Genomic DNA, 13,417 nt, shown 5'->3' with positions numbered 1-13,417 from the left:
CTGAAGTCTGACTGGATTCACCAAATTGCTGTATGGTTTTACACTCCAGTGTCCATATTATCATCACTGCACTATAATAATAATGCTTATATTTGTTCTGTTTCACACATGTACAAGTGAGTATTATATGCATATGTGAATTTGAAAATGTTTTTTTTTTTGCATATCCCAACTCCCCCTGAGACCCTTTTAGAGAGTGGGGTCACGTCCAGAGAGGAACTATGTGAGATGCTCTGAGTCTTCAGCAATAAACCTCTCACCAAACTACCAAACCCACAACCTCCCTCTCTGTGGTGTACTTGCAGTCCTCCTCCCACAGCTCTTCTTCTATTTGCTCATGCCTACAGGCCATAACAGAGAATTAGACATAAGCTCTGTCCTGGAGAGTTCTTCCCAGCGCTGAGCCTATAACCCTATTCCAAAAGCAGAGGCTGTGTGTCTGTTTGTCTGTTAAAGGAGGATAAATAGGGGGATTTAAAAAAACGGTAATTTAATGATTTCAACAATTGTGGATGTTGAGACTCTAATGGGACAATGAATAGTCAAAGGTTCCCCTTCCAGTCACTCACAGCAGTAGAGGTAGAGGAAGATTAAGTGGGTCTAAGAGTTTAAGACAAATGCTTAGTTTAACATATCCTTCATTTTTCATCCACTATCGTTAACTAGTTTCCTGGCCTGGGAGTGTTATTGTTGGCCCTTTATTTAGGGATTACAGTGATGATATTAGTTTGTAGCAATTAGTTCACTACTGCATTCAGGAATGACCATTCCGTGTTCCCTTCGACGGCAGCACATTAGACTCGAGCCAAAGGAGTAAGCATTTCGGACCTCCCCCTTTTACACCTGAGCTCTCAGACACAGAGGCGAAAGGACGGTTGCATTATACATGCCCTTTCACAACTGCCTGCTGTCAATGTGTAGGCCTGGCTGTCTGTTCCCTGCTGCTAGCCTCCCAGCCAGTGTGTATGCATTAGCACTGAAAAAGAGAGAGGGAAAAAAATAATGTGAAAATAGCTACCAGCCGTTGCCCAAGCCATGCTGCATCTTGTTTACCAAGGCCATCAATTTAACCACCATTCAATTACAATCAATACACTTTCTGTTAACACACACATTGTTGCTAGTTTCCTGGATTGTCTGGAGTTTGCTGAGACCTCTGTGCATCTAAAGGAAACATGAAAGGATGATAGGGAATAAAACAGACCCGCGAGGTAAATTGTTCAATGTAGAAGTAGCACCCTAGTGATGTGCAAATGTTGGTGTTGATGATGGCAGTACGATTGGTGCAGAAATGACACCGTTTTTAGTGGTCTCTCATCTGGGCTGGGAAGGTCCCAGTGTACTGTCATCTTTATGGTGGAAAAGAGAAGAGGCCCAAAATGCTTGTGTCGGGATTGGACACTTCTCTCTGTGATCTTCTGAATGTACTAAAGGCTTAGGGCCATTGTAGATGTTGCATGGTAAACTGTCAGAAGGCTAATTTACATGAGCTGGTCACTGTGTAACCTTATGAATGTAGCTATGACTACATAGTGAGTGGCGGATTAATCAAGTAGAGTATGTATAGAAGCTGAGCGGGCCCAAAGTGGGAGGCGGGACCGGCGCTCTACTGTCCTACTGTACATGCATTCATTCATTGAAATCACACTCTCATATTGACGAATGCTTTGTCCTCCATTCACACTGTCTCAGCCTGCCACAAGGAAAACAATCTAGTCGTGTTTATCCCTATTAGCATAGCCAATTTACCAATGAGATTTGAGCAGCATTACCACTTTAGAGAGGTGTGAATGCAACAGGCTTTTAACATGTTAAATCCAAGCATACAAATTACCCTATTGTCTCAGTGATCTGCATGGCGACCTCCGCACCCTGCATGGTGACCTCCAGTGTGGATTTGCCGTTGGTTTCGAGTTGAAGTGTCACTGAAAGTTAGCTTGGAAATCAACCCTGCTATGTTTCACAGTGGTTTCAATGAGTGAAACAAGCGTGGAACAGAGCTGAATTCAATCTGAATTTCTAGGTTAAATGAATGTTATTTTGCAGGTCTGAAAATGTATGGAAATCACATGCGAGGTAGGATAGTTTAAAAAGCATCATTATTTATCTTTCACGTCTCAATTGTTTTGGTCTGTTTTGAAAATGCATTGCAAAATGGTCGCAGTTGGGGAAGTCCATTATTTAGTGAATCTGACTGAAGCGTCATAGTTTGAAGTCTGAACTGTATACGTGTGAGTCACCATTCAGAAGAGCACACTGCGTAACACTTCCTTGTTATGGGACCGTGTGATAGGCCTATGTCACCCACGGCTATGTATTGCACCAATCAGTACTTGAAAAGGCTTTCTACATTTCTCAAAGTGTTGTGGGTCATTGGTGTGGACAAATGATCTGTGATATGTTTATATTTTATATAGGCACTAATAAGAAATTGGGGCATTATTCACAGACACGTCTGTTGTAGATTGATGTTGATCAAGACGTTTCCACTTTTCAATTAACTCCTTTCTGGAAGAAAGCAATCCACACTACATAGTCTATGCTGCAGAACATAATTTATTGACTTTCTTTAAGTTTTTTGATAATGTGCACAGCACATACACCACAAAGTTGAACAGGACCTGTATAAAACTACAGACATAGTTTTTATACACATGAAATGCATAACAGAGAACATAATATAATGTTGAACTGATTGCAGGAGATCACAAAGGGATCATATAAATGACCACAGTAAGAAACACATCTAGTTTCACTTTTTGTTCATTTTCTGCATCCTCTGTGCCAGCAAGAAAGGACATTCTTCTTGGTTTCGATTGCATGAATAAAAAAACTGAAATAGCAACATACTCCCAAAGCTAATATGGGTTCTTACTATTGACAACTGCAAGGGGAGTCAATTCACAAGGATTTACAAAACCACATATCAGGCAGTGAGTACAACAATACATATATTTGAAATACAGAAAACATAAGAAAGTGGAATTGTGATAAATTACTGATAATCAAGTACCGTCCAGTCATTTGTGTGCTGCATGTACTATTTATGAAAGAGTTTTTACCATACATGCATATAACAAAAATATAGTTCAACCCTAGACCAGAGTTCCCTTTAACCCTGAACGTACACTATAGATGTGCCTTCTAACCTCAGATTCCCTCTCTCTGAATGGATTCCTCTCAATTCCTCCAGTTCACCTTATCGGCGGTATACAGTGTAGGTTAAGTTGTAACTTGTAAAACACAGAAGTGTGGCAGCGTCATATGTCACGCTCAGAAATATGACAGAACAACATATACTGTAGAAGACACAGAACAAACAACAACACAATCCCTAGAGCTTGCACGTCCACACTGAGGTAGTAAAAAACTAAATCAATTAGGAATGGAAAAATAACAAGTGGTCTTTCGTACGGAGAAATACTGCCATAACACACACAACTCTGACCAATGACCACACGACAAATTCAATGCAGAAACCCATTTCTGTGTTGTTGAGTTTTTGTACGTCCCAATTGTCATTGTATCGGCCAATAAATGACTAATCATGGGACCTGTAATTAACTTTGAATGGTTTGGACCTTTGCCGTCATTGTCTATCTTTCTGATGCCGAGAGACAACTCTGACAAACTTGGGCCAGCAACTTCTTTCAAAGTAACACAAGTAAGACGAGGACACGTACTGCACAACCATTGCCGCACAACAATAACTTAAAAACAGTGCAAAATCCATTTGAGGTTTATAAAAGAAAATGTACTCCTCTCAAGACACTTATAGCAGCGCACATTCAATAGATTTGAAAAAAAAAAAAAAAACAATTGTCATTTTTTTCATGTTCCCTTTCTACGTAATTCCACTTTCCCAAAATATAAAAAGTCTCAAGAATCATAAATAAACTATTTAAATATCACACTCTAGAAAAACCATTTGAAAGTGCATTGTTTCCTCTCTCTCTCTCCTCTGCCCTCTGTTGAAGGCACAGTCTGTCTGGAATCATTCAGATCCTCGGTAAGAAGTGTGTCACTGTCATCGCTGGTGTTACCCGGTTTCCTTTTTTGGTTTTGCCTGTCTTACTCAGTCCAATATACATCCCTGGGTGGGCTGCAGATTCATACGCGTTGTAGTTATTTGCCAAGAGGCTTTCCTTGAACTTGCACTCGTCATTGTAATGACCCTAGAGAAAGGATGAGAGAGGAGAGGTTACGGTCTACGTTAAGAGACAATGAAATAACGCAATGAACAGCAGGCTATATGGAAGCTGATGTCGAACCTCTGTTGGCAAATGACCCAAATCACACACATCAATCTCAACACTTAAGGATTTTGTGGCCAATTCAACTTTACTTTGAAATACCATATACTGTACATGGACTCTAAGGAAAGGAAAGGTTATTTTGAACGCACCGGTGATGTAGCTTATAATGAAGTTCATAGGCTACAAACACGTAAAGACCTGCCAAGACATTGACAGTCATTTTGCTGTGGAGACTTTTCATGCAATAAAGTATGTTGTGACCCAGAAGTACGTCCCAGAAAACATATCATGTACACTTACAGAGCCATAGAGCTTCCCTTTGCTGTTCATGGCTAGAAAGAGACCACTTCGGACTCCAAAGATGGTCACAATCCCTCTCTCCACAGGTGATATCTCAAGGAGACCTGAAATGAGATAAAGAATATTATTGCAAAGTTGTGTATAATCCATTGTTTATGCCAGTCTTGTAAAATAGATCCAGTAGATAAGGAAGTCTGTAGTAGACACAGGTCTATGAGAAATAAAGTAGATAAGGAAGTCTGTAGTAGACACAGGTCTATGAGAAATAAAGTAGATAAGGAAGTCTGTAGTAGACACAGATCTATTTAGATCTATATTCAAACTGTTACTAAAACACCCTGCAAGGAAATTGGTGCATTTCTCCCTTGGCATTAGATGACAACTAGGCTACATATGATATAGACTTCCCCTCACTAAAGTTCCCAGTATGAGTTCCTGGCGGTTGGAAGTTCTGAGAAAACGTCAAACTGTTATGTCTACCGTTTACATAAGATCATAATAATAATAATGTTGTCTCTGTTATTCTCTTGGAGGAATGTATCAAATGTATGTATCAAAATACAAGACTAATGTGTTAGGTAGGAAGAAAGAAAAAAGTCGAAAATTGTCCTGACTTTATACTGGACAGTCAGTAAAGAATAACTAACCCAATTGCACCCCAATATACTGGTAGCCAACAGTTACCGTCAAGTCCAAACCCCCAGATCTGGTACTATCCGTGATTTATGTTGACTCTTCAGAAACATGTACTAAAGCCTTGTTTGTTGTTGTCGTTGAAACAGAGCCGCAAAACAATTTTCAATGTTGCGCAAAGAAGACGAAATCATACTTGGCTAAAACACTCCTTCCTCTGTCCTCATGGCCATCGGACGAAAATACTAACACGTGACGTCAATTGGCTAGTGGCCTAATCTAAACACAAAACTATGTTGAAGTTGGCATGGTGCCCATTCACACAACCCAAACTCACAATATGAAGTTCTAAAGTGGTGGCACATGGGCACAAACAGGTTCCCAGACGAAGAGCGGGGCGTCCAACACGTTTGCCCAACGACGCTGGTTTAAATAAAAGTATGAAACTAAACTTACTGTATCTATTTTCGTTATGTATTCCAGTTATCTTTCCGTCTGGTAAAACTTGAATATGAAACCCAATGCCGACGTTGCAATAGAGACGCCTAAGTCTTTTGATGCCCATAAGATATTCACCATCCCGGGTGATTTCTCTCTTTTCCCATGGGTTCCGAGCCAGTGATCGAGAGTAGAGCGTTTCCCAATGCCGCTCAAGAGCGCCGTTCTGCATACCCGCTAACGGGGCAGTGCGCACTGAGCTGCAGACCAGTCCCCACACCAGCAGCGGTACTGGTAGCCAGGACGCGTGGACAGACATCCTTGTGTGGTCAGTGCGGTCTCACGTGTTTCAATTTGTTTGACAATTTTGCCCAAACCCCTCTTTCCCCTGTCCGTGGTGCTCACAGGTTGACGGAAAAGTTGTGGAGACTGTGGGACTGACTGAGCCTCCAGTGAACTTATTTCTGAGTCTGCATGAAGCAAATCTGTAGGCTACTTCAATGGCTCCGCTGAATTACTCTATTCCGAGATGCTTTTAGATCGAGTTGTGAATTGTCAGTCGTGTTGTAAGACATAGCCATGTCCCTCTCCTGATGATACTTATATGTGCCCCGAAATGACATCACACGCCACCTACTGTAACAAAAGGTTGCTCTCAACTCAATCCACATGCACGCTAGTTACCTCCGACGCAAAGTCACTCAGAAAACCACCTCCCCTTGTGCGCTCTGATCTCGAGTGGCAGGGCATCTCAGTGAACTCAGTAGTTGCCAATGTAATTTTAGTGTGAGCTGACACATGTAGCCTCTACAACGTGTTTTGCTCATCCTTTATTTAGTCTATTGTGTCTTTACGCCGCGCAAACTTCTCAGACTTCTCAAGATGTGTCCAGGCGACAGGGAGGATTACGCATGAGATCTTTATCTAAAACCATCCAATATCGACTGAAATCAAATAAATACAATAAAATAATGTATTGCAGGATGTAGAAAAGGAAGCTGAAACGCCAACAGACTGTTACACAGAGGACAGTTCTATAAGTGAATCCATAAGTAATTCAACCGCTTTCTTAATATGAAATTCTACTTTTTGACTACCGAAAGTAATGGGCGGGCTTCTCTTGCACAGAATATAAACATCAGACAAAATATAACATGGTGCAAGTATCTCAAGATTACAATATCAACAAAACGTGTAATATGTTGATGCAAGGCAAAAATACTTTTAATCTTAAAACAGTTAGTGGCCTTATCAACCCAAGCCTCCTACTGTTCCATGAAGATGAGCTATATAAATTCATCGGATACACTTCTCTTTTGCCTATCTGATCAATTGAACACAATGTAATACCCGTAGACTGTACCAAGCACGTATGTACAATGTAGGCTACTAAGCCGTTACGCATAGGATGTTGAAAATGTCAGTTATTAGACTGAACTTCTGGCCCACGGTGAGTGAAGTACCCATGCGTAAAACACCCATATCAAAGGTTCACTCGAGATTTGAACCCCATGTGTGACCATCCACACCATGGAAAGCCTATTGTCACTTAGCCAGTGTAATACACAACCACCAACCGAGATGACATAGAGGTATCAAGTGACACGCAAGGAGCAACGACTTTTGCACCTGCTCACAAGTTTAATCTTTTCTTTCGAACTGGGAAAATACTGGTGGAAAAAACGCGGCTAATTGTTGTTAAATTATACCTACAACTAACCATTTCGGGAATTTGTGTGGCAAATAATCTCAAATTATAGACGTTTTCTTTCATTTGATGTTTCAAAATATTACATTTTTTATTCAACAGATTCAAAATAATCGTTATTATTTGGGGCTGAATGTTGAATACTTATATATATGTTTTTAAATAAAATCTAACTTCTACACTCTCAAAGTAGACTAAAATTAATACATTATCATAAATATTCTATAGCGTTTGTTGACAGTAGCCTACCCATCTTTTGTATCAATGAAGAGCCAATATCGCAATAATAATTTAAATTAGGCTATCGAATTCCTGATAGTATCGTCAGAGTTTTCTCATGAAGGCCAGGCTACCTGTTCTCAGCCGCTCTCCAAGGTGCTGCATTTCAGTCACGTGGTTTTGCGTTATCGTCACCTCACTGTGCTGGCCAGGGTGCTGCATCACTGACGTCCTTGTTACATTTTGTAAGTGAGAATACTTTACTGAGATTAACAGATTAACAGGCCCTACAACTTTCTTACAGTATCATTACAACAACAACAACAAATTACCTTTATGTGGTCATTGGGGAACAATAGTTTTAGATAAAAAGTAATGTTGCTCTCGTGGAATGTCATTTCTTGGGTACAGAACCTCTGAAGAGAGAGAAGATGTTTGACTTGCTGCCTCTAGAGTGCAGTGTCGACAAAGGAACAGAACAGAACCAATCCTATGCTTAACTCCGAAATCACACAGCCCACATGCCAATGAAAGGCAATGATAACTGACACAACATGCTAGCAGTAGCCCTGTGTTCAGAAAAATCTCAACACTGCATATCCCAACACTTTCAGTCTGGTAGTCTTATATTATTCAATTGTTTTATAGATATATTTACTATTTATTTTAAGAGAATTCTTCAAAAATGTAGGCTAAAACACATCAGGAGACTGAATAATAAATAATGACATTTGAGCTTCACAGACTAAAAAAAACAATATACAAAAAGACACAGAAAACGTTTTTATTATATAACAAGTAATGGAGGCAAATAAATAAATGAACAACACAATGGCAGTCTATACACAGTGCATTTGGAAAGTATTCAGACCCCTTTACTTTTTCCACATTTTGTTAGGTTACTGCCTTACTCAAATAGATTCAATTGTTTTTCTTTCCTCATCAATCTACACACAATACACCATAATGGCAAAACACAAACAAGTTTTTATAAATTTTAGCAATTGAAATATCACGTTTACATTTGGAAGCGATTACAGCCTCAAGTCCTCTTGGGTATGATGCTACAGGTTTGGTACACCTGTATTTGGGGAGATTCTCCCTTTCTTCTCTGCAGGACATTCCGTTGTCTTGGCTGTGTGCTTAGGGCCGTTGTACTGTTGGAAGGTGAACCTTCACCCCAATCTGTGGTCCTGAGCACTCTGGAGCAGGTTCTCATCAAGGATCTCTCCGTACTTTGCCCTTGGCATTCAGGCCAAAGAGTTCAATCTTGATTTCATCAGACCAGAGAATCTTCTTTCTCATGGTCTGAGTCCTTTAGGTGCCTTTTTGATAAACTCCAAGCGAGCTGTCATGTGCCTTTTACTAATGAGTGGCTTCTGTCTGGCCACTCTACCATAAAGGCCTGATTGATGGAGTGCTGCAGCGATGTTTGTTCTACTGGATGGTTCTCCCATCTCCACAGAGGAACTCAGGTTCTTGACCATCGGGTTCTTGGTCACCTCCCTGACCAAGGCCCTTCTCCCCCGATTGCTCAGTTTGGTCAGGCGGCCAGCTCTAGGAAGAGTCTTGGTGGTTCTTCTTCTATTTAACTTCTATTTAAGAATGTTGGAGGCCACTGTGTTCTTGGGAACCTTCAATGCTGCAGACATTTGTTGGTACCCTTCCCCAGATCTGTGCCTCTACACAGTCCTGTCTCGGAGCTCTACGGACAATTCCTTCAACCTCATGGCTTGGTTTTTGCTCTGAAATGCACTGTCAACTGTGGGACCTTATATAGACAGGTGTGTTCCTTACCAAATCATGTCCATTTAATCGAATTTACCACAGGCGGACTCCAATCAAGTTGTAGAATCATCTAAAGGATGATCAATGGAAACAGGAAGCACCTGAGCTAAATTTCGAGTCTCAAAGCAAAGGGTCTGAATAGTTATTTAAATAAAATAAGGTATTTCTGTTTTTTTAAATGAGCACAAATTATTAAAAGCGGGTTTTGCTTTGTCATTAGGGGATGTTGTGTGTAGATTGATGAGATTTTTATTTATTTCATACATTTTTTAAAAAGGCTGTAACTTAAAGTGTGGAAAGGGGGCGGATTACTTTCCGAATGCACAGTATATATATACTGTATATATATAATTTTGCAGATGATTTCAAAGTGACTTACAGTCATGCTTGCATTCATATAGGTGGTCCCAGCTGGAATCGAACCCACAATCCTGGCGTTGAATGCGTCAAAAGCTACTAACTGAGCTACAGAGGACAATTATTAGAACAAAGTGCTTTTTGTACAACATATTATTGAGTAATCCACATGCATCCTTCCAGACATCTTTGTATGGAATGGTCCTCAAGAATAATTTCACAGGACATTAACTGCATGTATTTCCGATAATGTGAGTTAACAATAACAGTACAAAGATACATTCAAGACATTGACCACTTTATTCACAAGACAGTATGATGCATGCATTCTCTATATAAGGTTGTACATTATTCCAACAGTATCATTATGCCAGTTTAAAGGAGGGAAAGGCGTGCTGGTATCTCTCAGTCACCAGGTAGGTAGTCAGGCTGTGGGCAGTGTGGAATGACATGAGTCAGACTAGTCATCAAACTGCCTGGATATGGAAACATGTCTCTGTCTCCGTGGCCCTGTCTTTCCTGCAAGTCTGAGGGCAGTCTGTCTGTACCCGAGACTACTGTTGAACAACAGGTGAACCATGTCATGGTCCTTGTGGCCAAGGACCCTGGGCAGGAAGAGGGAGGCCTTCTCTGTCCTGCGAGTCTTCAGGCCACGCTTTGGCCGGCCCTTTCCATTGATTGACACGTACCACAGCCTCTCAGCGCTCGCCCTTCGCCTGCTGCTGCTTCCTGTTGAGGTGGAGGGAGGGGTTGTCTGGTAGTTGCGAGAGGCGTACGTGTTGTAGCCTAACTCATGGATCCGCTCCATGAACTCACACTCCTGGTTGAAGGCAGCCTGAGAAAAGAAACATTTAGTTGAAACCAAATGCATTACAACGAAAGCTTTATGAAGATGCTATATTAAAATGAGACTGAACATGAATGGTAGTCAATTATCCAATTATTAGAGAGAGAGAGAGGGGGAGAGAGAGAGAGAGAGGGGGAGAGAGAGAGAGAGAGAGAGAGAGAGAGAGAGAGAGAGAGAGAGAGAGAGAGAGAGAGAGAGAGAGAGAGAGAGAGAGAGAGAGAGAGAGAGAGAGAGAGAGAGAGAGAGAGAGAGAGAGAGAGACAGACAGACAGACAGACAGACAGACAGACAGACAGACAGACAGACAGACAGACAGACAGACAGACAGACAGACAGACAGACAGACAGACAGACAGACAGACAGACAGACAGACAGACAGACAGACAGACAGACAGACAGACAGACAGACAGACAGAGAAAGACCTCAGCGATCATGCCACATTTACCGATGCATATAGTCCTCCTTTTTCGTTCATGGCCAGATATCTATCAGAGAACAGTCCTTTAATCACCACCACTCCCACATCCACTGCTGCTATCTCCAATATGCCTGGACGGAAAAAAATGTATTCATTCTCATTTCCTGCGACACCAAACGTCATGGCAATGTAATAACAATGCTATTATAATATAGAGTTGTAGTGTCTCTACAACCATGCTTCTGTCTTCACTTTTTGAAGTTGCCTTCTGATCACTCCAATTTACCAATGCATTCGTGACGGGCACAAAAACCAACAGCATAATAACGTGCGCAATTGGTAAGAAGTGTTCTTGTTTACATGATCTATCCAGGCCTACTTTAAAAGTGTTTCCGTATAGGCTATTCTTATTCGGCTATAGCCTATATAGTGGCTGAACATAAACTTCACATGCATAGCATATAACAAGGCATAAATATACGAGAGTGGGTTATATTGTACTCACTGAAAGGGTTATTCTCCTCCAGAGTCCCGTCTATTCTCCCATTGGGATGTATTTGTAAGTGATACTTTGTGGCACAGTACAACTTTCTGTGTCTCGGTGCTCCCCCAAGGTGCTCGTACACTCCCCCACGCCCCGCAGCATCCCTGCGCTGCCTCGGGTTAAAGCTCTGATGCTGTGGAGTAGATGTCCTAAGCGTCATAGAAGAACGGGGCTTTTGGTGACTGGGATGCATCAAATTCAACATTAACAAAACCAGTATTATAACCATTATGGCATGGCCGAAAATAGTATTTTAGTCCTTTTCCATGAGTGCCAAAATGGGAATCAATAGTTTCCATCGAAGTCTTATTAGGTCCATTGATTAATCCACCCCGAAAAAATGGGTACGTTTCAAACATCTACTTTTGATTGAAACAGCCTCTCGTGACAAATATAGCGCGCAAGAGAGAATGCCCAAGTTGCGCGCAAAAAATCAAATTATCATCATTCAAGGCAAGGTACCGTTTTGTGTGAGCTGTGTGTGCAGTATGCTAGGCTATGGATGGATAAAATTACATGACATTACACACAGAGGCTCATTGCTGAAAGCCGCATCACAAAGGGCGAGCCAGCAATCTAAGGGCAGGGCACTCCTCTCAGCTTTACTTTTGATGGATCCAAAACGCCAATTAGACATTCCCAAATTAGACACTGGGTTTCGACATAAATATTCTCCTGGTCAATTCCATTCTTGGCCACTTGGTGAGAATAAGCTTAAACGAGGACATCGGCTGCGAAGATAGCAGAAATTGTTTGAAATTCTAAACAGCTAGACATTAAAACGTTATTTAGAGGGCAGACATAGTAATACAAAATATATGCATATTGTTACATCAAGTATTCATACAAATAATGCATAGGCTAGACCCCTAACATGATATTGGTAAATGCTATGACTGATGTCTGTCTGCTTGTTTTTCAGTGTCAAAATACATCTGACTGAATAACAAATGTATATTTCGAAGAGTTGGATGTATAGAGTAGAGTTATGGGTTATGCCATACAGTAACGGTGCATGGTTAAAATCACTGGGGAAGCCAGCGTTGTTTGCTGTTAATTCATATACCTTGCGACCATGATATATAGGCCTAAAGTCAGAGACAAAAATAAGACAGTGGCAGAATAAATTCAACCACACCTTTGGTTTATCACAAAACCGAATAGCAACCTCTCTCCGGTGAAGTCCACGATGCATATTGCATGTACCAGACAGTTGTTTCCGACATTTTCGGACCACCAAACAACTACTGATTTAGAACCATAGCAAGTTGCAAAGAAAACAGCAGCTGCCTGAACTATTCCAGCAACTTCCATATTTCGGCATCACCAAATCACCCCTGCTTAGTCCTATCAATATAAACTAAATATGACGTGGCTGTCCATGGTTCTGATTTCTCCTTGCGTGTGTGCATGCGTGCGCGCGCGTTCGTGCAAGTACATTTACATTTAAGTCATAGAAAAACATGTTGACCCAGCCTACTTGTAGAGAACCGCCAATGCCATCCTCCTTGCTTTCATGTTGAGGAAACGTCTATCACTATGCCATACTGTACATACAGTACACACCTTTATTTGTATGTGTCCTAGGCTACCTTTCTAAAAATGCTTGCTCACTAGAAACCCTAGTTAACGTTAGTCTGCTACTGTACATCCAGCTACTGTACATATTGAACTTAAATCCTCCCTGGAAAGGGGCAGGACAATGTATGAATTAATGGTTGGATCAGAATTGCTATTATAATCATTGGCCAGTATGGAGAATTAAGTAAAACCACAAGTCCAAATCCCTATCTGTGTCCTTAGTTAATTTCGTAAAGGGACAATTTTAGCTAGCTAGCCACCGGAGGACAACAACAACAACAACGAGGTGCAACAATTCAAGTTGTTTCTGTTAATGATGTATGCCC

General features: G+C 41.1%; 2 protein-coding genes across 2 annotated transcripts; both read right to left on the bottom strand.

The window, feature by feature from the left end:
- Positions 1–3,846: 3,846 nt before the first annotated feature.
- On the bottom strand, positions 3,847–6,141 carry LOC123993154 (fibroblast growth factor 4B-like). The gene is made up of 3 exons (XM_046295000.1): positions 5,646–6,141; positions 4,557–4,660; positions 3,847–4,175 (listed from the first exon to the last, which is right to left on the bottom strand). Exons 1-3 carry the CDS (start codon positions 5,944–5,946, stop codon positions 3,999–4,001), a joined length of 582 nt encoding a protein of 193 aa, XP_046150956.1. The 5' UTR covers positions 5,947–6,141; the 3' UTR covers positions 3,847–3,998.
- A 3,875-nt stretch (positions 6,142–10,016) lies between these two features.
- Positions 10,017–12,052, bottom strand: LOC123993149 (fibroblast growth factor 3-like). The gene is made up of 3 exons (XM_046294987.1): positions 11,472–12,052; positions 10,994–11,097; positions 10,017–10,534 (listed from the first exon to the last, which is right to left on the bottom strand). Exons 1-3 carry the CDS (start codon positions 11,737–11,739, stop codon positions 10,160–10,162), a joined length of 747 nt encoding a protein of 248 aa, XP_046150943.1. The 5' UTR covers positions 11,740–12,052; the 3' UTR covers positions 10,017–10,159.
- Between the last annotated feature and the right edge of the window lie 1,365 nt (positions 12,053–13,417).

Source organism: Oncorhynchus gorbuscha, linkage group LG02 (genome assembly GCF_021184085.1).
Source record: "Oncorhynchus gorbuscha isolate QuinsamMale2020 ecotype Even-year linkage group LG02, OgorEven_v1.0, whole genome shotgun sequence".
Lineage (NCBI taxonomy): Eukaryota > Metazoa > Chordata > Actinopteri > Salmoniformes > Salmonidae > Oncorhynchus > Oncorhynchus gorbuscha.
The sequence above is the reverse complement of the archived record's forward strand: the minus strand, read 5'-3'. Positions and strand labels throughout refer to the sequence as shown.